The sequence below is a fragment of the Pelophylax lessonae genome (assembly GCF_965119305.1).
Source record: "Pelophylax lessonae genome assembly, chromosome: 4".
NCBI lineage: Eukaryota > Metazoa > Chordata > Amphibia > Anura > Ranidae > Pelophylax > Pelophylax lessonae.
In genome coordinates this window covers 123,089,576-123,112,509 of record NC_138771.1, presented here as the reverse complement: position 1 = coordinate 123,112,509, position 22,934 = coordinate 123,089,576, and the positions used below count along the sequence as shown (strand labels likewise).

At 43.4% G+C, this 22,934-nt stretch overlaps 1 protein-coding gene across 10 annotated transcripts in view; it reads right to left on the bottom strand.

Annotated features, from left to right (window-relative positions):
• Nucleotides 1-22,934, bottom strand: part of AP3B2 (adaptor related protein complex 3 subunit beta 2) — a 158,576-nt gene that overhangs the window by 17,991 nt on the left and 117,651 nt on the right. For 2 of the 10 annotated variants that reach the window (XM_082254195.1, XM_082254188.1), the window contains exons 16-23: nucleotides 21,473-21,659; nucleotides 15,930-16,060; nucleotides 15,551-15,622; nucleotides 11,669-11,780; nucleotides 7,319-7,475; nucleotides 4,728-4,923; nucleotides 4,221-4,293; nucleotides 1,313-1,419 (exon numbers count right to left, since the gene is read on the bottom strand). In XM_082254195.1, the coding sequence (XP_082110321.1) occupies nucleotides 1,313-1,419; nucleotides 4,221-4,293; nucleotides 4,728-4,923; nucleotides 7,319-7,475; nucleotides 11,669-11,780; nucleotides 15,551-15,622; nucleotides 15,930-16,060; nucleotides 21,473-21,659 (1,035 nt within the window). The remainder of the gene's footprint in view (nucleotides 1-1,312; nucleotides 1,420-4,220; nucleotides 4,294-4,727; nucleotides 4,924-7,318; nucleotides 7,476-11,668; nucleotides 11,781-15,550; nucleotides 15,623-15,929; nucleotides 16,061-21,472; nucleotides 21,660-22,934) is intronic. The other 8 variants (XM_082254189.1, XM_082254190.1, XM_082254196.1 and 5 more) reach the window with 5 other exon arrangements.

Sequence of the window (22,934 nt, the reverse complement as noted above, 5' to 3'; positions counted from 1 at the left end):
TGCAGGAAGAGAGGAGGCGGCGCCGCAGCGCTTCCTCATTAACGGGACTCATCCAACTTCCTGCTGACACCGGAGCCAAAATATTAAATTGCCTGCTAGAAGTATATGATAGGCATATCATCACTGATAAACCAATAAGAAATATACATATAAAATTGCAGTTATATGAGAAGTTGCAAAGAGCGGAGCCGGCATAATTACGGGAGACATCGTCGGAGGAGAACCGGAGGGAGAAGACTAGAGGAAGAAGACTGGAGGAAGAAGACCAGAGGAAGAAGACCGGAGGGAGAAGATCTGAGGAAGATTTTTAATAAAGGACTTCGCAAAACTGTCTCTTGTCATTATTTACACCACACTGCCTTTTTTGGGGTGAATGGGTAGGGGTACAATGTACCCCATACTCTTTCACATGGGGAGGGGGTCCAGGATCTGGGGGGCCCCCTGGTTACAGGGAGCGTCCAGATTCTGATAAGCCCCCTGCCCGCAGACCCTCCACAACCACCGCCCAGGGTTGTCGGGAAGAGGCCCTTGTCCTCATCAACATTTGGACAAGGTGCTTTGGGGTGGGGGGGGTGCAGAGCCCCCCCTGCTCCAAAGCACCCACCCCCCATGTAAGCACCAACCCCCCCATGTTGAGGGAGTGTGGCCTGGTATGGTCCAGGAGGGAGTGGGCCGCTCGCTCGTCCCCGCCCCTTCCCTGACCTGCCGCGCTGCATGCTCAGATAAGGGTCTGGTATCGATTTTAGGGGGGGGGACCCCACGCCGTTTTTTTCCCATTTTGGCGTGGAGTTTCCCCTCAAGATCCTCAGAGCGTAAAGTGGCACCACAAGTCAGATCATCCTGATCAGACTTCTATTCAAATCAATGGGCTCAAAGCCGTATGAAAGACGGCTCATAGGCAACCATTGATTTTGAATAGAGGCAGAAAAACGCTCCTCAAAGCTAACGTGGCTAAACTTGCATTAACGCTGATGGAGAAAACGAATAAAAGCAAGTTTTTACAGCTGCTTTTTCCTGGCGTTAGCAGTGGCTCTGCAGCTCGTTTTTTCTAAAGCCCTGTGTGCATGAGGCCTTAAAGTGAAGGTATAGGCAAAACTTTTTTTACCCTCTATTACTTTTCTGCGGACAACCCAAAATTTGGGATTTTCTTTTACTTTCACTTTCAATGATAATTGGTAAACAGGACAAATAGAGAGGGTGAATCTCCCTAACTGGGCACAGACAGCAATAAAAACGGACAAGTGTTCTAATTCATCTACACTCTATGCAAAACTTTAAAAAAAAGTTTCCCTTTAGTTATATTTTAACTCACTGTGGGAGCCAGAGAAGTATCTGTTAAGGACAATCCCTCCAGGTCAGTCACCAGGCTGGAAGATACAATGTTTCCTGATGTTACCACTGGAGCAGACGGGGCAGAGACTGTAAAAAAAGGAAAACACTGATAGTAATTCTTGGTTTTCCACATCTTTTTGCAAAAGAAGTACAGTAAACCCCCGCCATCGCGGTTCAGTTTTTGCGGTCCCGGTATATTGCGTTTTTTTTTGTTGTAATGTTATTTTACTATATAAATCATTAAAAATGAAATATTTTTGTGTTTTCCATAGCTCTTGCTATGTCTCTCAGTATCTTTTATGTGTTTAAATGCGTTTCTATTGTTTTAAAAGTGTGTTTAACCACTTGCCAACCGGGCACTTTCACCCCCTTCCTATCCAGGCCAATTTTCAGCTTTCAGTGCTCTCACGCTTTGAATGACAATTGCGCGGTCATGCTACACTGTACCCATATGAAATTTTTATCATTTTTTTCACACAAATAGAGCTTTCTTTTGGTGGTATTTATTTCTTACAAAAAAAAAAAAAGAAAAAAGACAGAAAATTTTGAAAAAAAAAAAGTTTTTCTTATTTTCTGTGAGTAAATTTTGAAAATAAATACATTTTTCTCCTTCACTGATGTGCGCTGATGAGGCGGCACTGATGGGCACTGATAGGCTGCACTGATGGGCACTGATGAGGTGGCACTTATGGGCACTGAGAGGCGGCACTGACGGGCGGCACTGATGGGCACTGAGAGGCGGCACTGCTGGACACTGATGGGTGGCACTGATGGACACTGACGGGTGGCACTGATGGGCGGCACTGATGAGCACTGATGGGCAGCACCATCAGTGCCCACACTCAGTGCCCATAGTGCTGCCAGTCAGTGCTCATCCGTGCCTAGATGAGCAGGCACTGATGGGCACTGACTGGCAGCACTGTGGGCACTGATAGCGGGCACTGTGGGCACTGATGGTGGGCACTTAGTGTATTTTATTTACCTTGTGTAATCAGGGCACTGGTGATCAGTGCCCTGATTACATTCCTCTGTGTCCCCGAACGGCTGATCGGCTCTCCTCTTCCTCACACTGCAGTCTCTGTGTGAGGGAGGAGAGCTGGCGATGAGAGATGATCTCATATGTTTACATATGAGATCATCTCTCATTGCATGGGCCGATCACGTGGTAAATGGCCGCTGTGATTGGCCATTTACCACGATCTGTGATTGGCTGTGTCCAAGGGACACGGCCGACACAGATTTTCCCCGATGCGCGCTTGCGGGAGCGCGCGGGGAGCCTGTTTCTGGGAGGCCGTTTAAAGATGGCCTCCCGGAAATTCGAGTCCGCGCTGTAGCCGTACTTCGGCTATAGCGCGGATCGGAAGAAGTTAAAGACCTTAAAATGCTTTTACACGCACAGTGACAGTAAAAAAAAAACCATGCCTACAATGCATTTTAATAGGGTTTTTCTATTTTGCGGATTTTCACTTTTTCGCGGCTGGGTCCGGAACGTAACCCCCGCAATGGAGGGGGGTTTACTGTAAAGTGAACATAAAAAAAATAGCCCAAAGAGCAGCATTTGCTGTAATATTCACCTTTAATCCGGCGCTTTCTCCAGCATTAAGTCTGCTTCTGTGCTCGATGGCCATTCTCTTCTGAGTTTAATCACAGTCAGCGTCATGCAACCCACTTCCTGCACCCATCCCCTAAGGTTCATCATTACAAAGACCTGGGCTCATATAATACTGCTGCACTGAACATACATGTCCATAAATTAGTGCTTTTCAGTGTATCGGTAAGAATTGCCCACCTCCACTGCTGGAAAGAAGAGAGAATGACCTGTGATGTCACCGCACTGGCCAGAAGACTACTGGAATTAAAGCCTAACCCCACGTTTAATGTCCCTTTAAATAGTTTGTGTGGGCCAAGCTAGTCCAAATAAACTATTTACTGCACAAAACAGATTTGGGCTGAGCGCTGCTCAGCCATTCACAGGAAGTTTTATATTTAATGGATGAATACAAAGCTCCCTCTGATTGGCTAAGACTAAGATCCTGACATCATCTGCCTGCCTCTCCGCCTAAGCCAAACAAAGGAAGCTTTGTATACATTCAAAGCATACAAAGCTTCCTGTGAATGACTGAGCTGCACTCGCCCTAACTCTGTTTTGTTTTTGGTGTCCCACTGTAAGTGCTGTGCTGTATACTGCATGTACCTGTGTACTGTATGTACCTAAGGTTACATATGGAACGCCCAGCAAGTGCACCTGTTCATGCAGTAAATAGTTTTGTTTGGGCCAGCTTAGTCTAAGCAACCTATTTAAAGTGACGTTAAACAGGCTTTAAGGTATGTGTAAAGTGTTTTTTTTTGGTTTTGATTCTGGGGTGGGTTTTAAAAAAAAGTAAAGATGAGCTTTAAAGTAGTAATAAGGGCTCAGGGTTTTTTTTTTTTTTTAAACAACAAAGATGTCATACTTACCTGCTCTTTGCAATGCTTTTGCACAGAGCAGCCCCGATCCTCCTCTTCTAGGTAAGAATAAGGGAGAGGTCTGGGGGGGGGGGGGGGATGCTGCACATAGAAATGTTTTAGACTGCATGAAGGTGAAAAAATCTTCAGCCTTTAGTCTTTACACTTTAAGTGTGAGATACAGTACATGGTTGTTTTACATAAGAGATTGCTACTTTTGGTAGTTAATGGTTAGTCTATTCAAAATCCCCTTTAAATGAACAGTAGGCTCAATGGCCCACTGGTTTCCTGAACCTCTTCTAAAGACATGCTCCAGAAGAATAAAAGAATAACATAATTTACACCAAGGTATAGATATTTTATTTTTCTGAAAATTGTTTGCCAGCAAAAAGATTTCTCCATGGCAAGTTAGGTATAAAATAGAACAGCACACTTGCACTTACAGTCATCCAGATCTAGTAATGACATCTCCTTGGTCTCCTTGGGCTTTTTTGCTACTGGCTTGGTAACTGGTGGCTATGAAGGACAATAAATAATCAGTAAAGTAAGAAAAAAGGCACTTGTTTAGATGATCATATACATTATGTCCAGTACCAAGGATATTTTAGATTACATGTAATCTCTCAAACATGGCTATATATGATTCTATTCATATAATCTCCAAGTAGGTAGGTTATCTGAGCCCTGATATTATGGACAGACTTCACATAAGTCACACCATAGTACTAAATGTAAAATGCATAGAAAAGCAAGAAAATACATAACAATGTGCCAAAACCAAGTAGAACATACCAAAATATGTTTTATAAAATACAAATCTACAAGTGAGCCTGAACAATTACATCGTTATTTAATATCAAACAACAGGTTCAGAGCAGGAATCTATCTGAATACTTCTACTAGTATAAACATCAGTACATGTACAGTATATGATATATTAAGATGCTCACAGTTTTCTTCCTTTTAGGTTCAGGTGTGGGCTCCTCTTTCTCCTCCTCTTCATCGTCATCATCCTCTTCTGATGAAGATTCACTCTCAGACTGACTGCTCTCAGAGCTGCTGCCCTCAGAGGCTGACTTCTGATTGGTTTTTGTAGGTGTTTTCTTCCCTTTTCCTCTCACTTTCTGGTCTTTATCACTTTCATCACTGTCAAATTAGAATACAGTAACTCCTTTCTCAATGTCTTATAATCAACTACTATCATCTCAAAATATATCTCAGTTCATAAAAAAAATGATAAAGGCAATTATGTTGACAAATAACTTTGTTTTACACCGCATTCACACTGCTACGACTTGGACCGCGACTTGTCAGCCTGACAAGTCGCGGTCCTCACGCTCCCACTGTGTAGTACAGGAGCCGTTCTAATACGAGTCGCTCCGACTTAGAAAAAGGGTCCTGTACTACTTCGGGGGCGACTGGAGGCGACTTGCATTGACTTCCATTATGTGAAGTCCAAGCAAGGCGCGGCGAAGTCGCGCTGCACGCGACTTCACAGGTCGCCCCCTAAGTCGGAGCGACCTAATGTGAACGGAGCCTTAAAGGAAATTGTCAATATTGTTCTCATAGAAATGTCAGCATTCTTCCAAACAGAAAAACTATCAGGATATCCCCACACAATTGCATTGTCACCTTTAGCCCCCGTTCAGACCAATGCGACTTGTCATGTTATTTGACAGTTCCAAATCGTATGATAAGTCTCACCCTTTTGTCAGCCATGGAACTGGTGAAATTGGTGCGACTTATGAAAAAAGGTTACTGCACTTTTTGTTTTGTGATTTCAGGTGAAGTGAAGCATGAATGCAAAATTGCATATTCAGTGTGAACCAGGGCTTAGGGTAACCCAGTGGTATTTCTATTTATACACAGGCCTGTGATAGACTATGATTTCCTACAACTCTAATTCCAAAAAACTTCGGCGCTGTGTAAAATATACATAAAAACAGGATTCAATTATTTACAAATCTCATAATCCCATATTATATTTACAATAGAAAACATACCAAATGTTTAAATTGAGAAAATGTACCATTTAACCTCTTTACGACCGCCCACCGCAGATGTACTGCGGCAGGCAGCAGCTCCCAGGCAAATCGCCGTACATGTACGGCGCTCACTCTCAGGAGGCTAAGAGGTGACCGCGCGCCGCCAGCTGCGCTTCCGCCCCCGCTCGTCAGCGGGGAAGCCGATGCAGCAGGCAGGCGGCTCCAATTGCCGCCTGACATCCGCGATCGCTCCCCGCTGAGAGAGGACGGTCGGCTGTTGTAAACACAGCTGACCGTTCTTCTTCCTGGAATGATCTCAGAGCTCATGTGATTCTTCTATATATAGGATCACATGTCTCTATGGTCATTTCAGAAGCGACGCCCCCCCACAGTTAGAATCACTCCCCTAGGCTCACATTTAACCCCTTGATCACCCATAATGTTAACCCCTTCCCTGCCAATGTCATTATTACAGTATCAGTGCATATTTTTAGCACTGATTACTGTAGTAATGTCACTGGTCCCCCCAAAAGTGTCAAAAATGTCAGTCAGGGGTCCGATCTGTCCGCCGCAATGTCGCAGTCGCGCAAAAAATTGCAGATTGCCGCCATTACTAGTAAAAAAAAAAACAATAAAAATGACATAAATCTTTCCCGTAGTTAGTAGACACGATAGCTTTTGCGCAAACCAATCAAAATATGCTTATTGCAATTTTATTTGAAAAAAATATGTAGCAGAAAACAAATTGTCCTAAAACGTTAAAAAAAATTCTGATTATTACATCTTTTTTTGGGAATGTTATAGAGCAAAATGTGAAAAATATTGTTTTTTTTTTTTGTCGCTCTTTTTTTGTTTATAGCGCAAAAAATAAAAATCGCAGAGGTGATCAAATACCACCAAAAGAAAGCTCTATTTGTGGGAAAAAAAAGGACATACATTTTATTTAGGTACAGCATCGCACGACCGCGCAATTGTCTGTTAAAATAACGCAGTGCCAAATCGCAAAATATGGCCTGGTCAGGAAGGGGGCAAATCCTTCAGGTCCAGAAGTGGTTAAATATAAACCATGCTTATCTTTGATGAGTTAGATTGAAGTGCCTTTAACAAATTTATTGCCAACATGAACTTGTAAAGACCCAATCCCTTCTACAATTACTAATACACAATTTTATGCAAAGTAATCTGAAACTAGCCCACTTTTCTGGCAAAGCACACAGTTACTATAGGATTTGTAGACAAGTGGGGTCTTATGTGAGGTGTGCTTCCATCAGCATGGAAGTCCATGGAAATAGTATATTTTTGTATTTAGAACCAGAGACAGCTTAGAACAGAATTCAGCCCTAGATTGACATTGATAGGATTGTAAAAGGCACTCTACAAGCGTACTGTATCTTCCCCTGTGAAGTGACAGGAAAGTTGCACAGATTTGACCAATGTTGCTATCCCCCTGGTTTACTGCTGGTGCATGAAGGATGTTGTTGGGCCCCCTGGACAACCACTGGGCCCTAGACCCCTGCTTAGGTTGCCATCTCTGCCCTTGTAATAGGTCCCCTTACCTTCCCTCACTCTGTGGTTGTTTCTTCTTTTCTTTCTTTTCCTCCTCCTTTTCAGACTCTTCTTCCTCTTCACTTTCTTCCTCCTCTTCACTCTCTGATCCAGATCCGCTGCCACTGCTGCTTTCACCACTCTCTGATTCACTCACTGACTCCGGCTCTGTAGAACAGAAATATCATAGAATGGATGAGAAGATTAGTAGCAGAACCTAGGTCTGAACCTAAAGTCCAGCTCCGGATACCATCATTTTTTTTACCTTTAGAGGGCTTGGTGGGTCTTTACTATTGCTGTGTAATTATTTAATGTTTGTTTTATTCAAACAGCTTGGAAAGAGGTCTTTTAGTTTTACTGAATAGTACATCTCCTGTCGTACTTTTACACCCCACAGTGGCATCAGCACTTGCAACTTGCCTCCTTCCCTGTCTAAGCTTGTCCAGTCACAAAAAGCATTACCACAGCTTCATCACAGGCTGAATTTTGTGAATGGCGAGGTATATATGAGGGTGGAGATGCCAACGCTGGAGTTATACCTGCAGTGCTGATGTTCGCGGGGGGGGGGGGGGGGGGTCAGATGTACAGTGGAAGCTCTTTAACCTTCCTAGCGGTATTCCCGAGTGTGGCTCGGGGTTAAATTTCAGAGCCAAAAGCGGTAACCCCGAGCCACACTCGGTGTACCGCCAGAAGCATAGCTGGATCCTGAAAGCGGGGTTACTTACCTTGTCACAGGGATCCAGCGATGTGTCCCGGCGGATCTTCCTCCCGGTCCTCTCCGTGCCCCGGCTTCCGTCTCCTGCGACGTGATGTTCGCAGGGGGGTGGAACCAGCGGCAAATCCAAATGTAAAACACACCAAACACACTGATACAATTCAAAATAATTGCCCCCCAGTGCCCTTTCCTGCAGTTTTACTGTACTTTTTATGTATACAGTAAAACCTTGGATTGTGAGCATAATTCGTTCCGGAAACATGCTTGTAATCCAAAGCACTCTCATATCAAAGCGAATTTACCCATAGGAAATAATGGAAACTCAGATGATTCGTTCCACAACCATTTATTCATAAATCCTTCAATTTATAGTCCATATAAAAAGATTATAGCATTGCGAAAGGTTGTGTAACCATAAAATGTCCATCCACAAATGGTGCCTCCACAAGGGGATTGGAATCAAAATCCAGCAGGAGCTACAGGGTATCAAAGAGAAGAGAGGCGCCTCTAAGTGTAGCAATATGGTTCCATTTAATGAAGGTACAACATTTAGCAACTCACATGGTTGATGAATAAAACAGGCACATCTAAGTATGCAGGCATCCGGGGTAAAGCTGTTCACATAGACTATCTTCTGCACCGCCGGCTGCCAGCCTGTAATCCTGACCGGGAAGACCACCCTGCAGTAAAACGATCTGAAAGCGAGGGGCAGCATGGAAGGGATGACGTAGATGGCGGTGTGGAGGATGGTCCTATGTGGACAGCTTTACCCCTGATGCCTGCATCCTTAGATGTGCCTGTTCCAATCATAAACCATGTGAGTTGCTAAATATTGAACCTTTATTAAATGTAACCATATTGCTACACTTAGAGGCGCCTCTCTTCTCTTTTATACTCCGCTGTGACTTGAGGCTACTTGTATATCAAGACATCGCTTGTATATCAAGTCAAAATTTATTTGAAAATGTTGCTTGTCTTGCAAAGCGCTCTTAAACCAAGTTACTCTCAAACCAAGGTTTTACTGTATATGTATTTATCGGCGTATAACACGGACCGGCGTATAACACGCACCTCAAATTTAGGAGGGAAGTTTTAGGAAAAAAGCTTAAATTTTGAAATAAATAGCTTGAACTCAGAACTTTTTTTTTTTAGTCAAATGCAGACTTACCAGTGCCCCTGAATGCAGCTTTATCAGCACAGTATTTTATATGGTATATATATATATATGACTTTACAATCACTGTAAAGGAACAAGCTGAAGTAAGATTATATACATAGCTGCACCAGATTTTGCAGGCTCTGGAAAATCAATCCACCACATATGAAAGATCTCCTATTTACTGACGGTGCTTATCACCAGTTTATGACTTCAATTGCTCTATATACACAGGTCAGGTCACACTCATAGACTATAAAATAAAAGCTATTAAGAATTTAGTCATGTATCGTACTTGCAGCGATATACCAGTATTTTAAAAACAGTCCAGGCAGCGCTGGGAAGCAGAGGAGGGGGGCGGGCCAGACCGAGGGGAAGCGAGGACGAGTGGTGTACTGGCGATTTATTCAACTTGCCGAATAATTCAACCTCAGACGTCACTTCCGCCGCGAGTACGAGCGGCTAGGAGACTTCCAATGGAACTTGCAATGCAATGCCTGGCCGCGAGAGTTGATGCCCGTGCACAGCGGCGAACACTGTGCACGAGAGTTGGATTAAACTCAACTGTACACCGGCCGCTGTCTTTAGAAGTCCCGGCGTCTACCTATGATAGACGTCACACGTCCCGCGTCCCTTCATTGGACCACTGTGCTGTCTATCATAGGAGGCGGGACTTCCTATGACAGACACCGCTCGTCCTTCCTTATACTCAACCCAGCCCGCCCCCCTCCTCTGCCTCTCAGCGCTGCCCGGACTGTTTTTTTTTTTTACTAGATCGGCGTATAACACGCACTGGTGTTTTATCCTCCATTTTTAGGAGGAAAAAGTGCGTGTTATACGCCGATAAATACGGTATATACATACATACATACTTTAACTTTTTTATAGTTTTTTATTATATTATAATTTATGATTTTGTATTTCAAACTTTATCATACCCGAGATGTTATAAAGAAGAACGCACAATAAAAAAATCATATATAGATAGTTGGTTTTGGCTGCTCATTCTTAAGAATTACATGCAAAATAATGGTACCGCTTTCAGCACCTAAAATCCGAAAGAATCATACCGCCAGGGAGGTTAAAGGTGTTTGAAGAAAGCATGAGGTAAGAAGGAATGACCGCACTTCCGATAAAGTTCAAAAATGGAGTGTATTTATTCCACATCAAACGAATGGCAAAATATAATACATACACACTGTGAGTGCAGGACCAGACGGTAGACGCGCTTCACGACTAGATGTGTCGCTTACTCATTACTAAGAATTACATGCAAAATAATGGTACCGCTTTCAGCACCTAAAATCCGAAAGAATCATACCGCCAGGCAGGTTAAAGGTGTTTGAAGAAAACAGACATTAAAGGCCTGTTCATACCAATGCATTGGTGTGCCTTGCAAAAAAATTATGCAGGCATACATTTTATTGTAACGCAGCATATTGCAACTCACTGTAAAGGGCTTACAGTAAATTGGATATTCAGTCAAATCCTAACTATACTTAAACCTGCTCTTACTCCCATTTTAAGCCTTTTCTATCTATCCTGTAAAACAGTGATCTCCAAACTGTAGCCCGGGGACCAGATGTGGCCCTTTTCTTGCTTTTATCTGGCCCTTGGGGTGCTATTCTATTCACAGACACCAATGAAGGGCATAATTCCTCCCAATGACACCAATGATGGGGCACAGTTCCTCTCAATGACACTAACAATGGGGGCCAATGACACCAATGATGGTGCCTAATTCCTCCCACTGACACCAATGATGGGTGATTGTTTATTCCCACTGATGCTGGGACATTTTGTACTCCTGATGGCCACATTCCAACCGCCCTAAACTCTGATGGACAGTAATCTTGCCCTTTTTTTTAGAAAGTTTGGAGACCCCTGCTGTAGAGGAAAGATGTCTATACTTACCAATTCTAAAGGGCGCTCTGGTCCAGTCATACGATGTGGCCCCAGTGGCGGCTTCAGTATAGATGCCCCATAGTAAGCTCATGGGTGACGTCACTGCCTAAGCTCTGCAGCTGCTGTTGGCGATCTTTCCTCTTTACTAAAGCTGACCACTGGGGAGATCAATGTGACCGAGCACCCTCAGTATAGGTAGGTATAGACATCTTTGCTTTATAGGGTAGTTAGAAAAGGCTTAGAATGTGGGTGGGAGTAGGTTTTAGTATAGTTATATATGTATAGTATAGTTTGACTGATCTTTTACTTTAAGTGTACAGTTAAAAAAAAACAAGCACTGCAATGCGTTCTAGTAACACATTGCATGCACAACACACACTATTGCATGCATTATGGTGCACCTACTAACACCTATTAAGTTCTCTAAAGGTATTAAACCATGAATGCCTGGAGTTGGACTTTAATAAACCGTATGAGCTGGAAGGGCAGATAGCCCTACACACACAAGTACAAACAACTAACAAACATAAAAACCGCTCAGTTCCACAATTGTAACATGATAAATGCTTTTGCCTAGTTTCTTACCACTATCTGCAGATTCTGTTGGTCCAGATTCTCCTTCTGAATCTGAATAAAATGGTTTTTCCTCCCTCTCCTTGCGCTTTTCTCTGTTTGGGCACTTTGTCCATTCAGGCACCTGAAAAGTTCAAGATACAAAGCACAGAGAATAAGTCAATAATAGGATTAATACAATAAATATAGCTGGTGATCGGCATACATACTGGGAGATCCAGCCGTTCAGTGTCCAAACCGAATTTCTGGGTTGCAACTAGGCCAGTTCAGGGGAAACTCTTAACTAGATTGCTAGACACTTTCAGATGCATTAACTGTACTATTCAATATCCATTGGTATGGGGGTTGTGTTCACAGTACTTGCATGGTGAGAATACTGGCAGATCCCATCCTAAGTTTCTTTAAGCCATAATGAAAATAACAGTTTGTAAATCCTGTAATAGTACCAACCATCAGGCACCCTTGTTTTTTTTATCTCCAGATGCTTCCCAATCTAAATACATTTAATGTCCAAATTTACAGGATAGCTCTTAGACAAGCTTTAGACTCAGTTCACATATATGTGAATTGGATGTGTTTTAAACCGCATCTGATTTGCATGACATGTGGACCAAACCGGCTTTCTATGGAGCCGGTCCACATATCTGCGGTGGAGCGGCATTGCAAATTCAGAGCAATTTTAAAAAGAGTCCTGTGCGTTTTCTGAGCACTGAGGCGCAGTTCAGATGCGAATTCTAGGCTCATTGCGTTCTATGGCAGAGCTTCTGGATTGCACACAGTTTTGAACACAAATTAAGAAAAAAACAGCGTGGGGTCCCCCCTCAATCCATACCAGGCCTTTCAGGGAAAGGTAGGTAGCTGCACACTGTAACAAGAACTGCAATACATTATTTAACCAACAGTTTCCCGCTCTGTTATGAATAAGCGCCTTAGAGAGTCAACATGTGCATATCATTGGCTGTGGTGCTGTGATGTGCTGAGAAAAAAAAAAACAAAAATAATGTACCCCAGTGTAGATCCAGTGTCAATCACGATGAATACTGCCGACGCAACCTAGGAGAAAAACAGCTCTGTACCTGTTGCTGGCCCCTGCCGACTGACAGCTCTGCCGTCTGACAGTTTTTAAATAACTAAGAGGTAGGGCCACCTGGCAACATCACTGGGTGGCCCCACCCCTTGTGACATCATCGACAGCCGATGATGCCATAAGAGGGTGGGGCCATCCAGTGACATCACTGGGTGGACACGCCCCTTCGTCTTTAAAGAACTGTCAGATGGAGGAGCTGTCAGTCGGCGGGAGCCAGCGACGGATACAGTGTTTTTTTTTTTTTTCGCGAGTCATCACTCATCGTGATTAATGCTGGATCTACACTGGGGGGCATTGTTTTTTTTTTTAATAACGAAATTGCCAAAAACCCCATACTCATTCACATGAGGGTGGCTGAGATCTGGGGCCCCCTTTTAAAGGGAGCTTCCAGATTCTGATAAGCCCCCCCATCCACAGACCCCCTCATCCACCGGCCAGGGTTGTGGGGAAGAGGCCCTTGTAGCCATCAACATAGGGACAAGGTGCTTTGGGGGGGGGGGCAAAGCAGCTATGGGGAGCCCCCATACCCCAAAGCAACCCCCCATGTTGAGGGCACATGGCCTGGTATGGTTCGGGGGGGGGGGCAAGTGCTCGCCCCCCCTTTTTCCTGGCCTGCCAGGCTGCATATTCAGATAAGGGTCTGGCGTGCATTTTGGGGAGAGGGCCCATGGCATTTGTTTTTTCAATTTTGGTGTGGGGTTCCCCTCAAAATCTATATCAGACCTAAGTGTCTAGTATGGATTTGGGGGGGACCCCACACTATTTTTTTTTTTAATTTTAGCATGAGGATCCCCTTAAAATCCATACCAGACCTGAACTATTAACCAATAATTCCAGATAAGAACACCACAGCACCACAACCAGTGGTGATGTACATGTTGACGCGTTTCGCGCTCTGTTATGAATAAGCACCTCAGAGCATGGAACACATCAACGTGCATATCATTGGCTGTGGTGTTTTTATCTGCAACTTTTTGTGAAATAAATTATTGGAGGTACAGTGTATAGCCCAAAGGTATTCTGCCTAAAGGTGGCCCTGCCCCTTAGTTTTTAAGAACTGTCAGACGGTGGAGCTGTCAGTCGTCGGGAGCCAGTGAAGGTTACAGAGCTTTTGTTTTTTTTTAACGAGTCATCACTCATTGTGATTAATGCTGGATCTACACCGGGGGACATTGGGTTTTTTTTTTGAATAAAGAAATTGTCAAAAACTGTCTCAGTGTTTTTAATTATTTTTAACACTATTTTTGGTGAATGAGTTGGAGTACAATGTACCCCATACTCATTCACATGAGGGTGGCTGGGATCTGGGGCCCCCTTGTTAAAGGGAGCTTCCAGATTCTGCAGATAGTGATAAGCCCCCTCCCTCATCCACAGACCCCCTCAAACACTGGCCAGGGTTGTGGGAAAGAGGCCCTTGAACCCATCAACATAGGGACAAGGTGCTTTGGGGTGGGGGCAAAGCAGCTAGGGGGAGCCCTCTACCCAAAGCACCCCCCATGTTGAGGGCACATGGCCTGGTATGGCCTGGGGGGAGGGGGGGGGCATGGCATTTGTTTTTTTTAATTTTGGTGTGGGGTTCCCCTCAAAATCTATATCAGACCTAAGAGTCAAGTACGGATTTGGGGCAGACCCCACGCCATTTTTTTTTATTTTGGCATGAGGATCTCCTTTAAGTCCATACCAGCCCTGAACTATTAACCAATAGTTCCAGATAAGAAAACCACAGCACCACAACCAGCGGTGATGTACATGTTGACGCGTTTCATGCTCTGTTATGAATAAGCACCTCAGAGCATGAAATGCATCAACATGTGCATATCATTGGCTGTGGTGTTTTTATCTGGATCTATTTGTGAAATTAATTTTTTGGAGGTACAGTGTATAGCTATCCACATTTCTGCTTAAAGCTTTCCTCGGTTGAGGACTAGGCCGGCATGAAAGATATATGACGGGGTGTATTGGGCAGACCGGCTTAGAGTGGTGCTTTTATTATGTTTGTCTTCACAGCCCTTCGCACCAATGTACACTTAATTATGATCATATGAACATGGCCTTATTCAGGTGTATGTGTATGTTTGAACTTGAGCTACTGCGCTCTTTAAACAACAGACCTTTTTCAGTAGGGCACTTATAATGAATAGCCTGGCTAGTATGTGAAAAAGGGGCCTACAGCTCCACCTGCCGGCTGGAATATATATATACATATATATATATATATATAAAATGTTCATGCCCAATATTTTATATTTACTTAACTAAAAAATTAATTGTTATTGTTTTTGGACGTACATTAATAAAGAAAATATTTACAAAGCATTATATATTTAAAAAAGTATAGAGCTGGTTGCTGCAAGCACCTAGGTAGTTGCTAGAGGGTAGAGCGCTGGTAAAAAGCATTACGCTCCAGTCAGCAAACAGAACTTATAGCAAATCTAGAGTGGATTTGAAAACAATGCATTTACATGGAGGAAGCAAGAAGGGTAAAGAAGGTAAGTAAATAGCTTTCTGCTTTCAGGGATTTTGTAACTGTAGCAGGAGAGACATTTACTAGGAGCCATTAGTTGGGTGAAGAGGTTGTCAGCAGATACTAGAGAAGTTGTAGTAAGTGATTCACAGTATTAACACACCACTTATACTGCCAGACTGACTTGCATGCCTTAGAAGTCTGGGTTCACATGATATTTTGCACCTAATTGTTACATTTTGGGTAATTTGTTATAGTACTTGTGAACCCAGAAAAAAAGAAAAGGTAGTGATCTGCAAACAGAAAACACTGCAAACTGCAAACGTATTCGAAATTCACACACGCAAGAGGTAACCTCTTTCCATTCCCCCAGGAGTCCGATGTGACTGTCTATGGGTCCACTGTCTTCCTCTTCCTGAGGACAAGGGGAGAATGTTGGTCTGTGGCATGTTTTTATGATTCACTAGCACTTATTTCTTCCCTATATACTGCAGAGATGGAAAAGCTGAGCGTAATTAGAACAGGAGGTATGATAGCAGTAGAAAATAAAGCCATTGTGTATTAGCTTAGGTTGGGAAGGGTAAAGGTAAGCGCCTAATGGTAATAGGAACAAAGGAGAGCGTAGACAAGGAAGACATGTAGTCTTGCAGAGCAAGGGGAGTTTAGCTGGGCACAGCGGTGGGCAATCCCATATCCCTATATACTCATGTTATAGCACGCACAGCTTCCTTCACCTCCACGTTGCGCACAGATGGATCGGGAGCCTCCTCCGGCCAGTCTGGAAGTTCCTGATAGCCAATAGCTTTGGCATTAAGAAGGTGAGAGAGAGAGCCCAACTGAAAGTGATCCCGATCTGTGTGGGCAACAAAGAAGTGGATACGTTTATTTTTTATAAATACAATCCTTACTGAATTTTTCTTATGATGTAATCTAATTCATTCTGAGTAATAAGTCTATTCTAGACAGTATATACCTTCCATTAATACCTAAAGAGGAACTCAAACAATGAAGATTTGGTATATTAAAGGGACATTTTTGAAGTGTAACCCAATTCATTCTGAGTAATTAGTCTATTCTCTAGACAACATATACAAGCACTAACACTTAAAGAGGTTGTAAACTCATAAAAATTATTATTTTTTTTCCCCAACCTGAAAGAGAAACACATAATGAGCTAGTATGCATCGCACACTAGCTCATTATGAAATACTTACCTTAGAACGAGCCCCCACCGTGCCGCCCGCTTACCTGTATGACGGGCGACATGTTCAGTCGCCCGTCTTCCGGGATTGCGGCATCCAGCCATCTGATTGGCTGGACCCGCGATAACGTCACTCCCAAGCATGCGCGCGGGAGCCGCCGTTCACGGCATAGGGCTCTGAAGGAACGGCACGGGTGGCCGTTCCTTTAGAGCGCATGTCCCGATGACGTCATCGGCTTCATGCAATGTAAATATCTCCTAAACGGTACATGTTTAGGAGATATTTACAGTACCTATAGGTAAGCCTTATCATAGGCTTACCTATAGGTAAAAGTTGCAGAGGAGGGTTTACTTCCTCTTTAAAGAGGAACTGAACCAAAAAAGTTAAGATTTGCTATATTAAAAAAAAAGTTTTTGAATTGGCAATTAAGCCTAAAAAAAACCCACTGAAAATGTACCTTCTGTCTAGAATTCCTCCCGAAAAAAGAAGTGCATTTCCTGGTATTTGATAAGCATAGACACTCCTTTGCCTTTAGCCTCATAGCTGTATATCTATAGTGTGAGATCTAACGCTCTGCTGGCCCTGACTGCAAGTCTCAAGAGATTTGGAGTTAGATTTGATGATGCCACTACTGTGCTACTTACTGTTGGTCTTCTTGTAGCTATGACATGCAGAAACCAAGATGGCCACCTCCATGGTAACAGGGAAAGATCAGCCGCAGGGTGACCATAGGCAATACTGGTAACTAGTCCTTTGGCCTCTGCCTGTCTTTTTGGGCACAGTTTTCAAAATTCAGTCCTATTTAAATATGAATTCCAAGTATAGATATTGTATACATAGTTACATTGGTCCAGCTTGGACCAATGCAACTATATATCTACCATACCTGACAGATGCCCTTGGAAGCTGGAAATCAGTGAAGTAGTCTAGGTATTCTAGTGATCTCTACTTGCTTCCCGGTCTCGTGCTGAGTGGCTGGCTTAATGAATTCTGAATGGAGGAAGTCGGCCACTCAGCAAAGGCACCGTTTTCTGAATGAATGCAAAACGTTCTCTGATTGGATGGGGAGGAGAAGTGGGGCAGTGACGTCCCAAGCTGGATCAATGTAACTATATAAAAATTAAGCACGCTTGGAATTCCTCTTTAAGTATACTACTACTTGTTACTGGTATAGTTAGTATTTCTTTAGTTCCTCAATCTTCTGCATAATTCTGCAAAATATATATATAATAAAAACACAAAAACCGGGTTATCCTCCTGTGAATGTGTTTGTGGTCTTTATTCTAAACAACTAAAATATACCGTATGTTCACCCTGCTACAGGCAAAAAATGCAACTAGTACTAATCTGAAGTTCATTTTAAAATGCACAAATCAATAAATTCCCAAAAGATCATGCAAAGTCATGTAGTTTAGAAACATGTACATCAATTGTACAGCCTGTGTGTGAGCTTTCTTACAATGATGCATAGGTTGAAGGCTGAAGTATCAGTAATGTACATGTAAGTATGTTAAAACTAGAAAGCATTAACTATAACTAAAGTTAATTTTGTTTTGGATAAAGTGGAGAGGGGTTAGAACATCTGTCAGGTTTTTATTGCTGTCTGTGTCCTTGTTAGGGAGATTCACCCTTTCAATTAGTCAATAAATAATAAGCACATTATTTCTGGTGACAACCAAGGATTCTTTCATGTTAAAGGGCGTTTCCTCTCACTTCCTGTTTTTGATATGGGACAGGAAGTGAAGGGAAGTCTTCCCAATGGGACACAGATGGCACTAACAGCCAAGTAGCCAGGCTTTACTACACTGAACAGTGCTGTAAATCTAATAAGGGGAACTTGCTTACTGAAGGTGAAAGCACAGAGATGACCTCATCAGTGAGCTGCCATTTCTTTATTATCCAGTCAGTCTTTGACAAGCTTTCCTTTTATGATTGCATTCATATTTATTTAGAGGTTTGCCTACATGAAGTTTAGCTACATTTCTTTTTCTGTACAGCTTTAATCACATCACTTACCAGTAATTTATGTCCCAAGTTGTGCAGGGAGGATTCTAGAGTAATCTTTATTGCAGGGACGCCCTGTCCCTTTCTGGTCTCTGAACTTACGCCTCTGCAGGTGTTAAAGCGGAGCTTCACCCAAAAGGGGAAGTTCCAATTTAAGGACTCGTCACCCGCTCCGCTTGCACAATTGGCACTTTTGTGGAGCGGGGTAGGGGATCAGGTACCCGATTTTGACAGGTACCTGCTTCCCACTTCCGTTCCAAGCGCCGGGGCTCGGAAATGGAAGTTCCCCTCCCTCCCCCTGCAGTCTTCTGAGACACTGACCGGTCCCAGAAGATTGCATCCACCATTCACGATGCACAGCGCGGCTCACGCATGTGCAGTGGGCACCCGGCTGTGAAGCTGCAAGCTGTCACAGCCGGGTGCCCATAACGAAAATGCCGGTGCTGCCAAGGGAGGACAGGGGGTGAAGACAGCTGGGCTGAGTGCACCACTGGACCCTGGGACAGGTAAGTGGCTGTTTTTTAAAAGTCAGCAGCTATACTTTTTGTAGCTGCTGACTTTTATTTTTTCACAGGTGGCTGGAACTCCTCTTTAATAGTTTCAGGCTCTGATCTGTGAAAAAGTGGCGCTGGGGGCCTGCCCTCTCCATTGTGAAAAGTTTGTTTTATTTATTTCACTGCCTGTAACACCATCTCTGAATGAGGGAGGGAATCCTGTAATTCCTCAGTCAGACTCTCCTCATTCAGTGTCCATGTTACAGGCAGTGTAAGCAATGAAAGAACTTTTATTAAAGGATAAGTTCACGTTTTGTAACATGTTACACCTATATTCAGGGTACATGTTACAGATGCCATGGCCCCCACTCTCCCTGATCCCCCGTTCTGACTTTTAGCAGGGGATCTGTGGTCCGTGAATGGGAAAACTACAAGATCCAGCAACCTTTGCAGCTATCAGCTGGCAGTTCTCAATGAACTACCACGGCGCTGTTAAGAGTTGTGGTAGTTCATTAATGCTTCCTGTCACAGTGTAACTGCCTGGCTTGTATCGGAGGTATGGCCAGGGAGATACACAGACATTCTGCAGGACCATGGCATTAAACCCACGATCTGCTGATCATGGGTGCAATGCTTTACAGGTCCATTACAAAAAAAATATTAAATGCCTATTTTTTTACATGCAAAAAATGTGCCTTTATTTATTTATTTTTTTGTAAAGGTGAGCCTAGCCTTTAATGGAGGAAGAAGGAGGAGTGGTGGGTCCCCAGTGTAACTTCACACTAACAAGCTATTAACCCCCACAGTGTTGTAAGTTCAGAAACAGGAAGAGGTCAGGGCATCCCTGCAGCGAAGATTTCAACAGGATCCTGCATGTTGTGGGACATATTTCATTACTGCTAAGTAATGTGACTAAAGCTGTACAGAAACTTCAGCTTTAGGTTGTGTTCACATGAACTACATTACCAAAAGTATTGTGGTGCCTGCCTTTACACGCACATGAACTTTAATGGCATCCCAGTCTGATGGGCCATACACACTATTAGATTTTCTGAAGACTTTTTCCTTCAGACTTACCAAAACCATATAATATGAGGTCAAACCTAAACACTTTCAATGTGTATGCAATCAGGCTAGCCCTTGTACTACATAGAAAAGGTAAATTTGAAGGAAATCTAACCACAAAAGTTGGATAGTGTGTATCCAGCTTTAGTCTGTAGGGTTCAATATTGAGTTGGCCCACCCTTTGCAGCTATAACAGCTTCAACTCTTCTGGGAAGGCTGTCCACAAGGTTTAGGAGTGTGTCTATGGGAATGTTTGACCATTCTTCCAGAAGCGCATTTGTGAGGTCAGGCACTGATGTTGGACAAGAGGCCTGGCTTGCAGTCTCTGCTCTAATTTATGCCAAGAGTGTTCTATCAGGTTAGGACCAGGACTCTGTGCAAGCCAGTCAAGTTCCTCCACCTTGCTTTGTGCACTGGTCCAAATCATTTAGTGGAGGGGGGGGTCATGGTGTGGGGTTGTTTTTCAGGGGTTGGGCTTGGCCCCTTAGTTCCAGTAAAAGGAACTCTTAAGGCGTCAGCATAACAAGACGTTTTGGACAATTTCATGCACCCAACTTTTCGGGAACAGTTTGGGGATGGCCCCTTCCTGTTTCAACATGACTTCGCACCCGTGCACAAAGCAAGGTCCATAAAGACATGGATGAGTGAGTTTGGGGTGGAGGACCTTGACTGGCCTGCACAGAGTTCTGACCTCAACCCGATAGAACACCTTTGAAATGAATTAGAGCAGAGACTGCGAGCCAAGCCTCTCGTCCAACATCATTGCCTGACCTCACAAATGCGCTTCTGGAAGAATGGTCAAACATTCCCATAGACTCCTAAACCTTGTGGACAGCCTTCCCAGAAGAGTTGAAGCTTTTATAGCTGCAATCCTTCCCGGTTGCACCTACAGACCCTTGTTTTGTTTACCTTTGGGTGCCAAAAGCAAAGGGAGAAAGCCCTGCGTAAGCTCCAAGCCACAAAAGAGGGTAAGATTTTTGAAGTACATGTGTGGAAAGTATTTTACTTACCAAATTGTCTGTATTTCTGTACACTCAATTCTGGGTTTTATACAGCTCTTACACATAGCACAGGCATGCCTTGCAGACCAGGAACCTGATTTTTATTTGCTGCAGTAATGAATAAAGCCTATGACTGGACAGTGAAAGGAGTAGCAGCAGACTGATGAGCTTACCTCTCTGTCATTCTGCTCTCTACTTTTATCAGAATATTCCATGAGCACCACAGCAGATGATTGACTACTTGTGCTGTTTCTCTGTCTTACAGTCTGAGCTCAGCTGTACCTTGGATTGCAAGAGGCTGATACCAAAGCAAATTCAGGTACTTACACCATCTGCATTTAAAAATATATTTAATGCCGTATTAATGAATACAAAGCTGCATAATTTGTATCTTTTCTATATTTCTGGAGTTCAGCTTCCTTCTTACCTATTGCATTGCCTTGAATTGGGAGTGTAAAGTGGCTTTCATGGTAGTTTGGAAAATAAATGCCAGAATTACCTTTAAACGGAGACTCTAGTATAGGTGCAGGCTTTTGAGCCAGGAACAGTTTTTTAGCATGTTTACTCAGCGCGCCACCTTTGTCTATAGGGACAATCAGCTGGCGAATGAATCTTGTTCGATCTCTGATGTCATAATTTTGGTCATACTTGGCAAGGTTCAGAACATACTGAGTGAGGAGCTTTGTCTAGACACAGAGGGGAAATTGCATTACAGTTATGATAAAAAGGAAAGAAAAAGGGAAATTATCAATAAAAGAGAAAAAAATTAAAATATCACATATCACTTTTTAGAGGGATTTTGAAGTTTACCAACTGGATTGGTGGGTTTTCAGAGGCTTGTCAGCTAGAGTAGTGGAGGTAGATGCTCTTAAAACTCTTTCAAACAGGCATTAAATTCTAAATCAGCCATAAAGCGTATTAACGCACCTATAGCATTAATGAGCGTTTTGGACGTGTTGTACAGACATTCATGTTGTGTCAAGAAACACTCCTCAAACGCCCTGTGAGACGTGTTTTTTTTTTTCATTTTGTACAAGGCTAAAATGGGAAATGATCACCTTAAACGCTTTGCAACCACTAAGTTCACACATGTGCGGTGCGAATTTCGGGCCAGTTTTCACTGCGAATTTCCAATGTAGTTGTTCAGCAGTTCAGCTGCAATTTAGATACAGTTCAGATGCAAATCTCAGGAGCTAGGGGCCACCGGCGTCTTTAACAATAGCTGGTTATTAAGGAGCATTGCGGGAAGCCACCTGCTGCGTCCTTGACAACCGATGAATCAGAGGTCACCACCCCTTAGTACTTTAAGAACTGTCAGACGGCGGAGCTACAGATCATGGAGCTGTCTGATGGTGGGGGCCAGCGACGGGTACAGAGCTCTTTTTTTTTTTTCCGGGTCATGGCGGCATTCATCGCAATTGACGCTGGATCTACACTGGGGGACATTGTTTTTGTTTTGTTTTTTAATAAAGGAATTTTCAAAAAATGTCTCTGTTTTATTTTTTACACTTTTTTGGTGAACCCTCTGCCTGCAGACCCCCACAATTACCAGCCAGGATTGTGGGAAAGAGGCCCCTGTCTTTATCAACAAAGCACCCCCCCCCCCCCATGTTGAGGGTATGTGGCCCTGTATGGCTCGCTCCCATGCATGCTCGGAAAAGGCTGCATGCTCGGAAAAGGCTCTGGCATGCATTTGGGGGGGGGGGGGGTAGGACAATTTTTTTTTTGTTTTCATTTTGGCATCGGGTTTCCTTAAAAATCCATACTGGACTCGAATGGCCTGTGGTATGGATTGGGGGGGGGGGGGGAGGGGGGCCCATGCTGTTTTTTTTTTTTTCTCAATTTGTGTTCAAAACTAATGCTATTCAGAAGTGTTCCCATAGATAGAAGGCAATGAGCCTGAGTTTCTGAAAATGCACAGGACTCTTTTTAAACTTGCACTGAATTTGCACTGTGGCTGC